This window comes from Desmodus rotundus, chromosome 13 (assembly GCF_022682495.2).
Source record: "Desmodus rotundus isolate HL8 chromosome 13, HLdesRot8A.1, whole genome shotgun sequence".
Taxonomy (NCBI): domain Eukaryota; kingdom Metazoa; phylum Chordata; class Mammalia; order Chiroptera; family Phyllostomidae; genus Desmodus; species Desmodus rotundus.
In genome coordinates, this window is record NC_071399.1 from 77,131,807 (window position 1) to 77,150,610 (window position 18,804).

The window sequence follows — 18,804 nt, forward strand, 5'->3', positions numbered from 1 at the left end:
TAAACATAGCAAACTATAGCTGTCCAAATATTAATCAAACATCTCTACATTTCATTTAGAATTTAGGATATTGGCATGATGAACAACTTCATTTCACGAGTAATGCGAATTCTGTTGCATGTCTCCTAGTAAAAACCCTTTGGTTATTTCAATAGCAGTAACCATTGCAGAGACCCGGAGACCAAACCCACAGTTAAGAATGTATCAGGCATATTTCCAGTTTTTGTACTTTCACGGCACCTTGCTTGTGCCTTCGCTGTATCAGTCCTGTCATGCGCGAGAGTTGCTAACCCTTGGCTTTTGCATTGTATCAACTAGCTCCGTAATTCGTTAGTAGGTCTTCAAAAAATATGTTAAATTAAAATACTGAATTATTTTGGTGCCCCAGTTCCATTCCAAGTGGTCTTTGTATTAAGCCAAATGATTCTTCTCTGTATAGAACTGTTTTGAGAAGTAAACTCCTTTAAGGTGTGTTGAAGCCATACATGCCTCATCTAGCCAATCCAGAGGCCAAGGCAACAGGCTTCATTCTAACCTCCTTTAATAGTTTCTTTTTTTTTTTTTAAAAAAAAAAAGCTAGTTGCCAAATAAGACTGGCTTTTAAAATTTGTCCATCAAAATGCAGTTTTAAATAAATATGTGCAACATTTGCTAGCCATGGATAAAAGTGTAAGTGATAATCTTTTTTTCTTATTTGCTCTATTCCTACCTCCCTTTCCTTTTCTGGTTATAAGTTTAATATTTTAGACTTAATTTTGAGCAGAGGTGCACTGTCATTAGAGGTATTCACACGGTTGTCTCCCATGATATGAGGAGGGTGGTGGTGTGGCATCTGAATGAAATCCAACTATAGGGTATATGGATATTTTTATGGCAGTTTTATCCTCCCATGAATGGCCAAACCAGTGATTAAATATTGCAGGTGTATAGCTTCACTCTGATGACCAATTAGGCCAAATCAGATAGGCCCTATTTTAAAATTCAGCTCTAGTCTTCAATCAATGGAGACCCACCTTTAGTATGTCACAGAGAAATGAGGCAATTGTCCTAATTAAAATCACTTCTGCCTTAATGAATAATGAAAACCAGACAATGGACACCGATACAGTATTGATGTAACTAGTTTATGTTCTATTTTTATTTTCCTTGACTCAAATAGCATAAAATATTCTGCACAAGATGACACCCTTTTTTTAAATCTACACTAAACACTAAACAACTTTCAAAGTTGATACTGTTGCACGGACATTCTGCTCTTTCTGCACAGAAGAGGAAGACAAATGGCCATTATGGATATAACTGGAAGTGAAACTCTGAACCTATGAAGCCTTTGAATTTTAACCTATATACTCAAAAGCTAATAGATTACATCAGACCCTCAACTGCCGCTCAGATACTCACAGCACTGTGCAAAGGGCAAATACACTGTTCTGACATCACTGGCATCCTAACTTACATAGCACAGAGGCGGGCAGCCCCGAGGCACATGCTTTTTTTCGGAGGAAGAAGTTTTGCGAAAGTTTGGTTGGGAGTACCTGCACTTATTATTCTTTCACAGGCAATCACCAGAGGGGGCTCCAATGTGGCAGGGCCTTAAAAAAATTCTCCTCAAAACATGTATGAATGTTTTAAGTAACAATCAAGTTGTTATTCTTAAATGAACCTCAATAGCGAGAATGTGCAGGTTTCTAAAAAAGTAAAAATGCAAGAAACCAGAAAAATATAGTTAAGATTTCTGTAAGTGTTTAGCAGTCACCGTTATCAAAATAATGGGCATTGATTTTCAACTCATTGTAATTATGAATTTTCATGAGTTTAGAGATTAAGAACTTGAGGTGGTTTTTCCTGCATATCCCAGGTGAGACGACTTGCAACACTTGAACACACTGAAGAGCACCACCTGTTTTTAATGTTTAGACATAAACGTTTAATTTTCCATATTCTGAAAATGAATTCCATACTGTCTTATATATAAACTTGACCTTTAATAGGTTGGTTGGCATCTTATTGAGGAATCCAATTTTCCCAGTTATCTTTAAATAATTTTCATCAGGGCTTCATACATATTTACACCAAATCCTCTTCTATGTTCTACATTCCACCTAGTGAATTGTTTTATATTGGACTCCATCAAAAAAAGAGAAAGCACTTCCTTAGGCAGTCCTCAAACTGTGTGTGACCACCAGCGGGACGATTAAAAAGGCAGATTGCTAGGCCACCCCAGCAGAGGCCCTGTTCAATGCCCACAGCGGTGCATTCTCCACCTCTTCAGTGAACACCCAGTCGCCTCTGATGCAGGTGGAAAATGGCTTCCGTAGTGAGAACCATTTTCTTACTTCTTTATCAGTAAATAGGGCACTTTTTGACGAACACGGCAAATTAGTCAGGTTTTTTGTGCTTTACAGATCTTGCAAAACTATCCAATAAGAAACACTGCCCAATTTTTAAACATTCTAATTCTTCTTAGACCATGTTAAGGGTTAAATTTTAAAAGTATTAGAATCGCAATATTCAGTACCCCAAAGTTGGAACTTAAATCATTTCTAAATTAATTTAACCTTGTGTTTTTTGGAAAAAGTCTAGAGGAAAATGAAGGTCCTCACAGCAACATGTTGGTTTAGGAGGCAATATAGTTCCTTGAAAGCCAGTTAAAAAAAATAAATAAGACAACCTGCACACTGAGACCTCTTAACTAAAAAAAAAAAAAAAAAAAAAAAGAGCCTCAGAACAGGAAACGAGAGATTAAACAATAATGACAGGTAAATCATTTCCTAGACTTCCGGCGATTCTTGGCAGCAAAAGCTTGTGCTTTTGGAAGAAAAAAAGTCATAAGCCACAAAGTGACTAATTAATCAAGTGACTTATTCAAATAAAAAATCCTTGTATTTGTCAAGATGGGCTTGTAGCAGCTTGCTGTGTGTTTGCTCCCTAAAGACAACTGCAAACACATACTTATTGTCATGCTGCATCTCTTCCCCCAGAGTAAAATTTAACAATTTTTCTGGGTAATTTGATTAAATAAAACAGGGCCCTCTCAAGTTGTCCTGCTTGAGCTTGAATTATTAGGTCAATATATAGGATGACACTTCCTAATACCCTGTACCCGTATCAAAAACACGCTCTATTTTCCGTCGTTTCCAACATAAGGAATTCGGACTCACGGTGATAAAACAAATCTTGAGAGTCAAACCAGACAGACTGGAAAAAACACAGCCATGATCAGCCAAGTGAAGAAAACACTTCAGCCTCATTTATAAGCATTTCTATGTGCGTACGGCATGCCTGACACGCAGAGGACAGTCAACAAACATTTGTGGAACTGAATTCGTGTCCCTGGTCTTGAATTGGCTTCATGGCACTCATTCTTAATACTGGAGATAAAAAAAGCCCGATTATTCATCTTTTAGGGAAGTCTCCTTAATGAAGATTAAAAAAACAAACCAACTAACTTGCAAAACAAAGACAAGCCAGCAAAGCTACAAAAGCAGATGGAAGAGTTAAGAGCCATGGTATAACCAAAGTAAGTTCTCATGATTAATACAGATAAGTGTGTCAAATGCTCAGTTATTTCTGAGTGCTAGAATTATCTTCAAACATCATCAAATCTCGACAGTACTTTAAGGCAGCAACCATAAGATAAAAATAATCTTGTAGATAAGTGAAACTATAGATGTGGTTTCTTCCACTTCAAGAAAAAGGTAAAATAAGACAAAACGGCTCTGTTTAATTTCAAACGTTAATATATTTTCTATTTTATATTGAACATTTGCATCTGTAACCCCTCATTTGCAGCAACTATGACATCCTCATAAAAGGGGTGGAATTTGTAAGATGCCTCTTAAAATAAATATTCTTTTTTATAAAATAATAAAACTTCAAATAAATATTCTTTACACTAAACAATATGTTGAAAAAATTAGAAAATAAAGGTTGAATTTTACTGTAACTGTACAATATACATGAAGTCCAGAGGGATATCAGAGTCTTACAATAAAGGCTTTCTGTAAGGCAAAATACAATCTAAAAACATACTGATTGATTCACATTCTTCCGAATGTACAACATATTAGTATAATATTTTGTGACTGTGCCATAGAGCATGGCACAACTTGTTTTTCACAGTTGCAAATATTATTGTATGTACAAAAATATAGCACATTATCTCTGGAGAAAACAACGGGGGGGGGGGAAAGTCATTTGCTAATTTACAAATTTCGTGAGGACTATTCACAAACAAAAATTTTGCTTAAGGAGTGTCTGTTGCTTTAGCTTATGCAACACGTGAGTCTCCAGGTTCCGTACGTACCCCATACCTTGAGCTCCATGAACTGAGTTCTAACAAGCATTATCAGTTAAAATGGCACATGGACAAAAAGCATTTCACTGCAAACCGCAAAGAACATCCCAACCTTCTAATAACAGTGCCAAGATTATAACTGTTTAGTTGGTTGCATATGTGTTAAAAAGAAAAGAAAGGAACAATCCTTATTACTGTAACATTCCTGATTAACGCTGCTATGTTGGTTTTTCAAAGTTCCTGGGCGGGACAGTGGGGACTTTGCAGCAAACTGTGTTGGAGTTTTTACACCGGCATCCGGGCCTATTAACCCGATCGTAACACCCCTGGCACAATTTAAGGCAACCCTTGGCTGGAAGGTAACACCATAAACAAGGCAAAAAGAGGGACATGACACCCATGGCCGACCAACGTGTGCAACAGTGAGACTGGCTGCAGGAACACGGGTTGTCTGCACAGTTGTCCTCGTCATCATTAGAACAGTGATAGAAGAGACCTTTCACACAGCACACACAAGTCCCATAGTCAATCACGTTCTGGGCCGAGCAAAGGCACTGCTTGTCGCAGATCCAGTCTGACGGCAGAGGCCTCGGGTAGGTGCACTCCTTGCACTTGCACTTGCCACAGTCCTCACACCTGTAGGCATGCAGGCCCAAATCTTCCTTGCTCAGCGGCTTAAGCTCACCTGGCTTGAGCTCAGATTTGGGCTGCACCCGGATTATCCCATCAGCAACTGTCCCGGAGGAGAAGGATGGTCCCAAAAGCCTGTGTTCAGACGAACTGCTGCTGGTACTTGTCCTCATACTGCTCCGAGACCCTGAGCTGACCGTGCTGATGGACCTGGACAGAGAAGCTCGTGCAGAAGAATGGACCTGCGGGTGCTGGAGCCGGGGGTGCTGGCGGTGCTCGGGCAGACCATGGAGTCTCTCCTGTTTGTGCTGAGCGGAGGGGCGAGGGGCAGGCTTGAGGCCAGGTCTCGGGACCACAGTAGGCCCCTCTGTGTACTCATTGGTGTTTCGTATAGCTCTGATCTGATCCAGAGACAACACGTGGACCTGCTGGGCGAGGGCTTCTCGAGGGTCAGGCTCCCCACGCTGTCTGCTGCTGTCACGGGGCGCCTGCAGCAAGGGCTGGGACCCACTGCCACTCTGAGCTCTGGCCTCCATCAGGTCTTGGAAGTGTGGTCACTCCAGCAGGCTTAGAACACATCTGAATTCCTGTGGAAAGGAAGAGGAAAGAGTAGGTTTACACTTCAGGATACTTCCCACTCTCCACCCACCTGAGTTAACTCTTCACTTTCCACTTCCCCTAGAGAAACAGGATTTGTATCCAAGTGGCTGTGGGGGGTTAATAAAATAGCCACACAATCGATGCCTGCCTGCACCAAAACGTACAATTTTGGCTGGTCATTAACAATTCTTTAATCCTGTGATGTGTAGTAATACAAAGCTGATCTTCCTTTCAGTCACTTACGTAACAATTCCTTATTCAAATAAACAGAAAATTTGCAAGGTTCAGGTTCAATGTAAAAGTTACAAGCAAAGAATATAAGAACATAACCATTGCAACCGACATTTTCAAACTTTGAACACCTTCTCCAAATTTGAAAAGGTTTGAGGTTATCGTGGCCATTTGTCTTTAGCGTCAATAAATCAGCCTATAAATTCTTACTTTAAGTCTGTTTTTACATCAAATAATTTAAGCTATGATTTTAGCCAGGATCCTGTACCTTTATAAAATCCCATATGATGAATATGGCAGGCAAAAAGCAGGTATTCCCCCCCCCCCCCCAAGGAATGGCTGTAAATTTTACAATCATGCGCTATCATTAACTATATTGCAGGCACAAAGTTTTAGAATTAAAAACAAATCTATTCAAATTCTGTTAGGTGCCAAGAACACATTCAAGCAAATTCACAAAAGCAACAAGACAGGAACTTATGTGCAGCTTCTCAACTTGAGAAGTCAAATATTTTACAGCCTAATTGCCCAGGAGAACTTAAATTATGTCAAAACCTTAAATGTTTTGCCCGTTTCTAAGCTGAGAACACAAACCGGTTGGTGATAACAGGAAGTATTTTAAAAATTCAAGTGTCACATCTCAAATATATCATTCTGACAAGTAATCGCCTTAATTGCAGTCTCCCTTATAAATTTCAAAACTATCACCCCTTTTTACCAGCAAGTCTGCAATGAAGAAAAATGGGCAAAAGTGGTTCTTTATCCAACCTCAGATTTTTAGAAAAGAGACACAAGGCAGGTGACACATGCCTCCCAATTCCGCACCAGGCAGAGCTGGAAACCGGATCTCACTTCCAACAGAAAAGCAGAGAAGACAACGTTGCTCCCGCTTTCACTCCGTTTATCGGATTCATCAGCAGCCCAACACAGTCCCCAGCAGGTGGGACACAGTCGGAGCCCCGAGGGACTCTCCTCCCGGCGGACTGACGCAGCCCAGGGGCCAGGCTGCCCCTCCACCCCGCACCATCTCCAAACGCAGAGAAGGCGGGGGGGGGGGGGGGGGGTGCGGGCGCCTCTGTAGAGGACGTGCTGTGAAACGCTCGAGCACACTTTCCCCTCCCCTCTCTTTCCAGCTAAAATCTCCCCCACCCCAGAGAATTGCCTCCAGCTCCAAGAGGGAGCCACTCCACCCCCAAGCAAAGGCCCTCGAACTTCAGGCACAGGTTTCCAGCCCCGACGCCTGGAGGATGAAAGCCTTGCCTTAGACACACAGCCGGGGCACGGAGCAGGTCTAACCCGTGCACCCTGAGCGACTCCACCGTGTACTGACCAAAGGGGCACTGCCAACAATTGGCACACGCCTATATATTAAAAAGGTAGCCACATACACATACGTATTTCTTAAAGTTAAAAAAAGAGAGGTCGCTTTTTAAAGAAACGACCTTTGCCAGGGCCCCCCTGCACACGTCGGGCACACTGGACGACCCACATCCCGGGACTGGAAACTTTCCGCGCAGACTTCCTTGTAGTGGAAAGAAGCATATTTGGGGGGGGGGGGAGGGCGATATATTTTTTAACAGGTTATTTTTGCTGACCCCTGGCCTCCTTCGCACTCCCCCCACTCCCTCTTCCTCTTTGAAATCCCCATTAAGAAGTGTGTGATCAGACTAAGGATTAGGGGGAAAGGACTTCAGCACAAGGGTGGGGCAAACCAACACAGAAACTGCTTTGTAAAAACGCACAAGGTTGCGAATTGAAAAAAAAAAAAGCCACAACAACAGAAAAGTATATCAGCCAATCAAAGGAAATTAAAAAAAAACCACACAACAACAACGACCCTTTTTTGCCACCTATTTTCAGGTAATGGAAACCGACCGCGACCGCTTGATGACTTTCCTCGTGTGTTGGGCCAGCCCAATCTTCCCAAAATAAAATAAAGCGTGACCCAGGCCGACCACGGAGAACGGAAAAATGAGAAAGCTGCACTTCCGAACCGCAAGAGACCCGGCGCCAGGCAGAGCGACGTTCCCACCCGCACCGGGCTCTCGGTCCACACGGAACAGAGGCGGGGGACTCCCTCCACCCGGCCCCCTGTCCTTTTTACACTCGCGGGGTCTCGCTGCCCCCGTGAGGCGAGCGACTCGCGTGCCATCGGTCCCACCGGCACCCCTGCTTGGGGACAGCCTCTCTCAGGACTCGCCTTCCCGGGAGGGGAACAGGTTAGAAATGCGGGCGCCTGCAAAGGAGATCAGGAAAATACAAAGTGTTTTCTCCCGCTCTCAGTTCCGAATTCGGGACCAGGGTGGGTCAGGGAACCGACTCTCCGCGACCCCAACCCCCCAGAGCGCGGGCGCGTGGGATCATCGGGTCGAGGACACTTCACCAGGCGCGCACTGCAGCTCCCGCCCAGGCAGGCCGAGCCTCTGCCCAGGCAGACCCGTGGGCAACTCTCTGGTTTCCCGCGGGGAGCCTAGGAGTTAAAGAATAGAAGGCCCGAGGAGAGAGACCCCACTCTCCGTCTGGCTGCACCTACTCCATGTTGCCCACCACCGCCGGCCACGGTGCCAGGAGGGGAAGAGCAGAACGCGCCTCACCGTGATCGCGGCTTTGCACCAACCCCTCTCCGTTGGATTCTCTTCTTCCTGCGTTGTGCAAATAATTCCAGCCCCGATGCAAACTTTTTCCCCCTTCTTTCCAAACTCTGCTTAAGTCCAACTTCCGAGCAATCGCAGGAGTTAATAAGGAGAGGAAAATCCGGAGCCAAGTCCCTAGCCGATGAACACCCCGGGGTTCGGGGCTGTAGGCGACCCCCCTTTCCAGAAGCGCACGCGGAGTATTTCCTCTTTTTTCTCAATGAACTGGAGGCCGAAGCGCCAACGGCGAGTCTCTTTTCCTGGCAGATTAGCGAATGAGAAAAGAAAACGGCCTTACTGAGAACCTAAAGCCAGATGGCCAAATCGTGAGGCTGCCACTGCATCGGAGCGGAGGCGGCGCGGGGCCGCGGGCCGGGCGGGCGCGGGGGCCTGGGCGCTGCGCGCTCCGCCGGCCCCTCTCCTCCGCTCGCGCTGCTGCGCGCAGCTCTCGGTAGTGCAGACTGGGCGTTGTGGAGGCGCGGCGACGAGGCCGAGGCGGGGGCTGTGGGTGCGGAGGAGGAGGAGGAGGAGGAGGAGGGTCTGGGGCCCGGCCCGGGGGGGCTCGTGGTTGGCCTGCGCCCTCGCCTTTCCGGAGGAGGCAGGGAGCTCTGCGGCGGCCGCGGCAGCAGTAAGTGGCGTCATGTGGATCCGAGGCGGAACAGAGCAGTTGTTGTCCCAGAGGATATATCGCATCCGGTCCCAGCTCATTGGCTCCGCGGGGCTACATTCACTCACACTCCAGCGCCCGCCAGCGCTCCGAGCCGCAGGAGGCATTCAAAAGGGCAACCGCGCCGCCCTGCGCGTCCCCAGGCTGGTCCTGCCGCCCGGGCGCCGTCACGCGGGGAGTCCGCGGGTCCCGGCTGGGCACGGCGGGGTCAGTTTATCTAGTTTCAAGGAAACACTGACCTTAAGATTTCCCCAGAGGCTGTGAGGACGCGCCATAGGCTCGGGCTGATTTATGGAACTTTCTCCCCGCCACTAGGAAAAGGGAATGAACATTTAAAACTAATCCGGTCCATGCAATGTTAGCATTTAAAACAAGTTGCAGGTTTTAAGACTTTATTAGGAATCCATTTCAAGCCCACCTCTCCCCTTTTCTGATTCCCCTCGAGGGGGCGACGGGGAGAGAAGAAGGGGGAGGGGAGGGGGAGCGGGAAGTGAGGTGGGAGGGCTATTGGTTTATTCTTTGTCTGCTGGATTAACCCGATTATACACCAGGCACCAGCACAAACTGCCTCCCCCACCTCAGAGCCGGGCACTGGAGGAACGGAATGCAGATTCGGGTTTCAAGTGCCTTCTGCTCTGCCCGGGGTTTGCTTTTGATTGTGTCGATTTGTAGTTTTCCGATTTAATATTAGATTTTAGTTTTAAAAGGGCCGTTGGCTACATAGATGCAGGCTCTCTGAAGATCTTTTTTACTGTTTCGTTTGACACAACAGCTGAAGGAAATTCTACAATCTAAGCCTTTCAAAAAATTAGTTAATTCAGTAACACACACGTACACGATTACTAAGGGACACATCACAGGCTTCTGAAATGGGAGGGGGGCTCACTGCAGATTTCCTTTTTCACTTACCCAGAAGAGTCACCCTTCCCTCCTTACTCTCCTTCCCCCCTAGAACATTTCTCAGTAAGCCCCTATTGTCCACTTTGACAATAAGGACTGCATTTTCCTACTTAAAAATGGAAATGTAAAGATAGACAGGCATACATGTGCACTGCTTTAACGGCCGTTCGGTTAGTAAGAAGCGTGCTTGCACGTGAGAGCACCGGTGAGAAATTACCCCCCTCCCCCCCCGAAACACACACTCCTAATACTGGATTCAAGTGATGTACAGAATGTTTTTACTTGGCAGAGAAGTACGGTTAGTACTCCTGAGTAGCACCTGCGAGCTCAGAGTTCGTGAGTCAGTGCAAAGCCAACGTGGTGCTCGACTCCCCGGGTCCAGCTCCTGTCCACATCTGTTTGCAGCCACCCTTGCACTCGCTGCCTTCTCTCGAGCCCTCGCTCTAGAATCTCCCGGGTAGATTCCCAGCCGCGTTGCATTCTCGCCCTCCCTTCTACAAGTTTCTCTACGGCTCTCCCCGCCCTCGCCCGGGGTTTGGAACTAGAGATGGCAGGGGAAGTGGCATGCGTTATTTCCGGGCGCTGGCCTAGGTCCTCCCACCCCTCGCGTGAGAGTGGATGAGGCTACGCGAGCCGGCTCCGCCGCGTCCCGGGGGCTGCAGGCACGGATCTGCCGCGCCCCCCTTGCCCACCCCAGCTGCTCGTCCGACGCCTGAGTTCTTAGAGCCTCGGGGTGAACGCGGGCGCCGCCGCGCTTGTGGAGCGTCCGGCCACCAGAGGGCGCCCGCCCGGCGCGGGGCTGGGGCTGCCTCCTTTCCCAGTACTCGACAGGGGCCAGCGAGGTTGCTGTTACTCAAGAAATGTGCTTTAGGCCGGCTAGTTCAAAATGAAAAAAAAAAAGTCATTTATAACATAAATGCCACAGCAGGTAGCTTTTCCTACCATCGCCTCCGACACGTTCCATTTGGGATGAGAAATGCGGTACCTAGGATCAGAAGAACTCCTGCTCTTACCAGGGTGAAAGAGTTGGGGGCCAAAGCCAGGTTGTGCAAGGCTGGTCGGGAACGCGCTGTCCTTACTCCGGCAGCAAGTGTCTGGCAGAACAGGTGAAAGGAGAGAGTTCTCTTCGCGTCCTCAAACCCCTGCACCGATGGCTGCTTCTTAGGGCACACTTGTTTTCATGCTGTTCTCCCAGCACTGTAGGAAATCTGCAAAGACGTGTTGTTCTGGATCGAAGCATAACATGGAATTTGAAGAGAGGAGCTTCCGGCTGCTTAGAGCACCTTATATTTTTATTGAGTCAATAGGAAGAAGCTAGGTATTTATATTTATCTTGCATGAGCTAGAAGGAATCCCGTTTAATCTAGCGCTCTCCTCCTCCCCCACAGCCTCCAGCTTGCTGGCTGGGAAAACATTGAACCTATAATTTAAGCACGAGGTAAAAACAGGAATCTGTTGGATTCTTTCTAATTTGCTCCTTACTATTTATTTTATTTAGTGCAATTATTACTTTTCAGACGTGGTGTATCAGGCAGTATATTGTGCCTGCCTCAAAGTTTCCTTAGGGTGTTATACTCCTTAGGAGGAACTTGTTGATGTGAATGCGTGTGCCCGTGCACACACAGTGAAGGGTTTGTTTGGTGCAGCTCCTTAGTGTGTTCCCAAACTGATTCTCATGTTGCATTTCACAATTACGACTGGGATTAATTTTGGAAGATTCTTCAGAGTGATGGAAGAATGTTATTTAAAACTTCACAATGAAGTCCATTTTGAAACAAGTTGTGGAGAGTTCTAGAGAGGCAGCCTTAATGCCTGAATAGGTGTTGCCATTTGCCCAATGTTGAAAAACACCGATTCCATGGAAACTCGTGCTGCACCAAATACTTACCTCCAAATGCTGGGGGACCCACCAGGCGACATGCCTTCTTAGTCCTACTAGCTGAACAGGGCTGCGTGTCCTACACGTGGGATCTCAGCTCTTCACTTTATTTTCTATCTTCATTTACTTGGATTTACTTCACTTTATAAATATAATTCTTCTCAATTTCTTTTTAAAATGAGGCAGTGTATAAACCTATGTAAATTTTGCCTATTTTGATTTTGAGTAGAAGTATCAATATGGACAATATATACATGGTTTTCTTACCAGTAGGTATGTGGACCAAGTTAGTCAGATATTATCAAGGTGGCACTTATTTGCCTAAGCTTCTGATTTATATGTAGTAATGGGTGAATGTAGCTTTAAACAATGTTAGCTCTAGTTTCTTTGTGAGATTGACTGAACCACTTGGCCTTACTGGGTTCAGACCCAGCTTTTTATTTTTAAAGATTTATTTATTTATTTATTTAGAGACAAGAGAAGGGAGGGAGAAAGAGAGAGAGAAACATGAATGGGTTGCCTCTCATCTGCCCCCAATTTGGGGCCTGGTTGCCCCAGTAACCCAGGCATAATCCCCTGACCAGGAATGGAACTGGTGACGTTTTGGTTTTCCAGATGACATCCAACCCACTGAAGCCACACCTGTCAGGGCCAGACCCAATTTTGATAACCAAAGAGAAATCTTGCAGTGATGTGATGTGTTCTTGAGACAAAGAAGAATTAACAGCTGTTGATTATTTGGTTATTTTATTAGACTTACAGTCAAGACAGTTTATTTACACATTCCCATTTAAAGCAGGCCCAAAACACACCAGTGTATATTGCTTCCAAGAATAACAATTTAGGTCTTTCAACCATTATTTTTCCACACATCCCAATCGCAGTAATTAACTTAATTTATGCAGGGACTCTTCTGGGAGGGACCTTCCTCAATTAAAGGGCTTTGCAAGAACGTACCTTTTCACTTGGCCTCACGACCAGCCATTTCACTTTCTGAATTGCTTCGATTTTCCAAAGTCTATTGATTTTGCCTCTAGGAGGGAATTGGGAGTGGCTGCACTGAAAAGTGCAAAGGAATTAAAAATAGACCATGAGTTCTTATCAAGGTGGCTTGGAGAACTGGTAACAATTTATCTCTGCATCTAACCTTCTTTGGTGATGTCCTTTATTCCTAACTAAACTGGGGGAAAGATCTGGAATTATCCCAGGTTAAGAGTAGTCTTGATGAGGTAACCTTAAACTGGAGGTTCCTCTGGGTCTGGTCTTTTTCGGAGATCTTATATTCAACCTCATGGTCTCCATTGGCTAATCAATCTTCCTGCTAGATCTATGCATATTATTACTGCCATTTATGCAAAAATCAGTTGTAGACTGAAGTTCTTTAACAAGGCAGAACAATGTTTCTGTGCTGGCCAACATGATTTTTCTCATTATATTTGCAATACATGAGGTATTTGCCCCTTGACTGAAGGTCAAGCTTCTTCCTTTGTAGGACTGATGTAGGCAGAGACAGTTTAATCAGTGAAAATTGTATTGTTGTTTTGCCTCCCTGCCCCCCAAACAATAGCCCTGGATTTGCTTGTTTTTCTGTTTGTTGTAAACATTTAATCCCTTTTGTTCTGTAATTCTTTTAACGCAGATGATAAAGCTTCATATAAGTGAAAATCACAAGTTGAAATGAGTATTTGGATATTGCTGGCCATGTTCAGTAGCAACAGGAAAATTTTAGCCTCTAAATAAATAGGAAGTTTTGGTTTTATACTTCTCATTACATGGACACTCGAATAAAAGGGCATAGGAAGATCAACCTGTTCTCTAAGGTAGTCAAACAGATTCCACTAAAGCCTTTTCTGTGGTCCAGACGCCACAATAATATCAAGGATGCCAGCCAGCCCCAAATCAATCTCCGTTAACAGTTCAAATATCAAAATGTTCAATTTGGTCAATGAAATGAGTGTATGCAGACTTTGGACAGGAAGTGTTTTGAAGTCACAGTAAATGGTGAATCATTTAAGAATATTGTAGGGTTACATAAAATAGCTTTTCTATACATACTCAGTCTTGGATGTGACTCTTTAAAAAGAGAGACTATTCCAAGGATCTGGAGAGTATATATCAGACCTGCTTCGGACTTGTTTGTTAGGGTCCTGCAACGGAAATAGATTCTTCACCGCTCACTCTTAAAAAAAGGAACTACTTCAACTTCCGCGAACATTAGATACTCAGTAAGTCCTTTCCAATAAATGAAACTAATAAATGTAATTAAAATAAGTGAATATTTCACATCTGAATTTTGTAACAACAAGTTAAAACATTTTGAATTCTTTAATGACAGAATTTAAGAGTCAGTGCACTGGCCTAGCAATTATCGTTGTGTTTTGCATAATTATCGGTGACTGAAACGTTTGGTAAGGCCATGGTATTTAATTGCTTAAATAGTAAATTTTACAAAGTTAAAAGATAAATCTTTTTTAAAAATTAAAAAAATTATTTTTCAATTACAGTTTACATTCAATATTATTTTATATTAGTTTTAGATGTACAGCATAGTGGTTCGAAAAAGTAAATCTTTGTGGAACTTTTATGTAATAGAAAGGAAGCCCGTAGGGAACACCTGTTCCTAAAGTATATGATCAAGAAATTATCAAGCAGACTGATGGAGGGCGGCTAGAGAATATAGGTAAAAGTAAACTCATGAATTTCTGACTTTGAAAAGTACCTTTGGCAAATGTAGGACTGTATAAATTAAGTATTAATCTGTAATTTCAAATTAAGAAGTTAGCAACTTAGCTCACTTTCAAGAATGCATTTTAAAAATAGCTGCAAGAAAGCCACCACGTATGCATCCTTTTGCTTTTCCTGTTCTTTGTGAAAATCTCCGCGCCGTTCTGAGAAATACCCTTCTCACCCTGGTTAGAAGGTGGGGGAACTTGTGCTATTCCCTAAAATATGTTAACATCACACACTTGCAAATTAGAAATCAAACCTTCAAAATGATCATTCTTTATTTTTTTAATGATAATTCCTAAAAGAAAATGGTATTGAAGGTTTTACACAGATATCCCAATAGGTTCTGAAGTCTAAGCCACATTGGGCAAACTTGAAATGTTTAAGCAGCCCTGGCTTCTGATTACTCCTAGGATAAAGATTCAAGTTCTTAACCCAACTTCAAGGTCTTATAGCCAGCACCTTTGTATTCTCACCCTCTGGTCACACCACATTCCTCACTTTCTGCCCTGAAGCTGTGACTGCTACCTTTTGGTTGCTCAAAAGCCCCTCTTTCCTGCCACAGACACTTCTTCATATATGCTATTCTCCGCCCCTCCTGGGTTTTTCTGGCCTTTTATGTATTAATTTCTATTTATCTTTCAAATCTCTGTTGTCATTTTCTCAGAAAGCTCTTTCTGACCCCTATGACTAGATCAAATCTTTTACCTCCCCTGACCTATATTCTGTTACAAAGTTAAATGATCGTTTGATTAATAACTGTCTCCTTCACTGTATTCTAAGCTCCATGAGGTCTGGAATCCAAGTCAGATATTGCCTGCTGTTTTATCCCCAGCACTGAAGCGTCTGCCACACTTAAGGAACTCAAACATTATTTTTAAGTAGGATGAATGAGTGAATAAATGAAATAATTAACCATAGTTCCCATCTGTAAAAAGGTCGCTATGAGGATTGGATGATATAAAATGTCTACAAAGCCTAGCATATGGGAAGCTATCAATAAGTAACAGCGATAATTTCAATTAAATTTTGTTTAGTAGTTTATTTGGTAAAATTAGCTACTTTGCCTCCATATTTTCAAAAACATTTAAAAATTAGTAAGCATAGCCCTGGCTGGTGTGGGTCAGTTGGTTGAGTGTCATCCCGAAGACGAAAGGGTGGTGGGTTTCTTTCCAGTCAAGGCACATGCCTGGGCTGTGGGTTTGGTTCCCAGTCGGGTCATATGCAGGAGGCAACTGATAAATGTTTCTCACATCAGTGTTTTGTTCCCTTTCTCCTTTTGTTACCCTCTCTCTAGGATCAATTTTTCTAATTTTTAAAGACTTTATTTATTTTTATAGACAGGAGAAGGGAGGGAGAAAGTGAGGGAGAGAAACATCAATGTGTGATTGCCTCTTGTGAGCCCCCTGCTGGGGACCTGGTATGCAACCCAAGCATGTGCCCTGACTGGGAATTGAACAGGCAACCCGTTGCTTCGCAGGCCCATACTCAATCCATTGAGCTACACCAGCCAGGGCCTAGAATCAATATTTAAAAAAAATAAAATAAAATCAGCTTAATTTTATTTTAGGTACCATATTGTTTGTGTCAGAATAAAAGTTAAGACTTAGAACAAGTTTTAATGACTGTTATTAGCTATTTTCAGTTATTAATAGTATTTCTAAAGAAACCTTAACCTTACATTGATTTTTATTTTCATATGTAACCTTCTTAAAGTAGGTAGAGCACTTTAGGGAAAAAGGGACCAGCCTATTTGGCAGATGTGGTTGATTCTGATTCGAGTGCCTACTCATTGAATTGCCTGTTCAAGAGATCTGGAAGCTTAAGAAACGTGAGTTCTTCTTCCTTGAGAGTAGCTTTTATGTTTGGGCTTTTATCCAGCACTGAATTTAACTGTATTTTGGAGGAGGGAGACATGTGTCTGCAACGGTGTGGAAGCTCCATTTCCTGTTAGGAGGAGGATGTGTAGTCACTGACACCAAATGATCTGTGGCAGAGAGAGGTATTTGTTGTATAATCAAATTCTGTATTTCATCGTTCTAAATTCTGTAGGTTATTATGGCTTTGTAAAGGTGAATTTGCACATGACTTAGAATAATGATAATCGAACAGAGTTCTTAGGTTTAGGGCCTCACACTGTGTAACAAGCCCTAATCTCCAGCATTTGGGTGGGGGAACGCATATGAAGGACTCTCACTGATTTAATATCAACATGGTGTGGCCTTGTAGGGGCAACATTCTTGTCTTCTTGGCCTTGGCCTGGGAGCTATGGTTCTATCACTTTGCGCACTGAGTTCCAGATGAGAACTAGCTAGTTTCTGCCTGCAAGGTGCTGGCAATCTAGATTGGGATGTGAGGCAAATGGGCATGAGAATGCTAGAGAGCCTCTGGGGGGAATCCGCTAAGGCAGTTCACGATTGGGTGCTCTTGCTGCTTGGGGGTTTTTGGCCCGGCGGAGTTCAGGAGGCTCATGAAGGAGGTAGCCTCCGAGAGGGCAGTTGTTTGTATTCTTTGGGCCCCGGTTCACAGATCTGTCAACCTCTCATTTTAGCAATACAAATTTTAAGTGGTTTATTAAGAATCTAAAGTTCTCTGAATATATACCAAAGGTGTGGGTGCAAAATACTCTTATATTTTTAGTACTGTAACTTTGTAATGGCATTCAACTAAGGCAGTTCTAGACAGAAGCCAAGAGATTGACTTTGAATTTCACTGAAGAATCTTGTAAGTGTATTTAAGACATCACATGGCATTTCAACCTAAGGCAGGGACAGAGACTGAGTCATTAGACAAATGATTGTCTTCACATATTTGGCCTTCTTTTCCCAAGAACTTCATACAATTGATAAAATAAGTTGTTGTCATGCTCTACCTTCTTGACTCCTTTCCAAATTATTAGTGATCATGGTACTTCTGTAATCTAAGGTAATACCAAATTTCCTGGGCCCATGGTACATACCCGAGGAGCAAAGGCATCTTCCATGTGGTGATGATTAACATTATAGCTCAGAGGTTATTATAAATTAAATCAAGTGTGATTTAGCATGCATTCATCAACAGTGGGGGTTTTACCAAAAATCTCTAGGATATTTGATGACCACTTTTCATCAATTTGTATTGAGTACTTTATATTCCAGAATTATCTATAGATAACCAACTTCACTTTTCCTGCCATCACTACCTCTGAAATGACAAATGAGTTACCTTTATTTTTTTTCTGAATTACATGCTTACTTACTGTAAGAAAAACTATCATACAATTCAGAAAATTTTAAAGAAGAGAAAATACCATTCTGGTTACTATGTGGTGATACTTATTTTAAAGATCTTTCATTCCTGGCTATTAGACTCCCTGTTTTTGAGGGCTTGAGGACAGGTTGATTGGTAGAATAAATAATGCTGTGATCAGCACTCTTTTTCATATGTATTTGCACATTTGTCTTACCTTCCTAGGCTATGTCAAATGACAATACTAAGGCAGTTTAGTAACGGGTTTGATGTCCTTTATTCCGGGGCAGACAGTTCATGGATTGGGGGAGGGCTGTGCCTTGCAAGCAATGGAACAACTCTTCCTGGTGGATACATTCAAAGAAATAGAACTTGAGACAAATTCGTGTCTATTAAAATTTTAGTAACATTACTGATAAGCTCACTAAAATATTGTTCCAGCATACATTTCTATTCCCAGTTTATGACAGGGACTGTTTTTCTAAAACTCTCACCAATAGTGAGTTTTGTCAAACATTTTAATCTATTGTCTGATGAGTGAATCGTGACATCTTGTTGTTTCCTTCTGGTTTCTTTGTTTTCTTCTGAAGTTCAGCAAATTTTCTCATATTTACTTGACATTTGCCTTTTTTCCTGTGAATTCAATTTCTTAGCATTTGTTTATTTTTAAATTGGGATGCTTGTTTTTTGTTTATTTTGGTCTTTCTTATTTTAAAATGCAAATATCCCATCCCACTTTCCATTTATATATCAAACTTACTTTTAGTATTTTGTTTGTTTTTGTTTTGTCTTTTGCCATAGAGACAACTTCCAATTAGCATGTGAACGCACACCTATCAGTCTTTTCATTTACAGTTTCTGACTGTGTTGACTGCTTAAAAGAGCTTCCTGCCATTCAATTCATAAAGATATTGACATTGTAGTAAATTTATAATTTATTTATTTATTAAATCATATTTTATTGCTTATGCTATTATAGTTGTCCCAGCTTTCCCCCATTGTCCCCCCTCCA

General features: G+C 43.0%; 1 protein-coding gene across 1 annotated transcript; it reads right to left on the reverse strand.

Annotated features, from left to right (window-relative positions):
* Positions 1-3,722: 3,722 nt before the first annotated feature.
* SPRY2 (sprouty RTK signaling antagonist 2) lies at positions 3,723-8,855 on the reverse strand. Its single transcript, XM_024567112.3, has 2 exons — positions 8,353-8,855; positions 3,723-5,514 (listed from the first exon to the last, which is right to left on the reverse strand). The coding sequence occupies exon 2, from the start codon at positions 5,461-5,463 to the stop codon at positions 4,516-4,518; it is 948 nt and encodes a 315-aa protein (XP_024422880.1). The 5' UTR covers positions 5,464-5,514; positions 8,353-8,855; the 3' UTR covers positions 3,723-4,515.
* Between the last annotated feature and the right edge of the window lie 9,949 nt (positions 8,856-18,804).

Coding starts and splice junctions, on each gene's coding strand:
- SPRY2 (XM_024567112.3), bottom strand. CDS start 5,463: ATGGAGGCCAGAGCTCAGAGTGGCAGTGGGTCCCAGCCCTTGCTGCAG.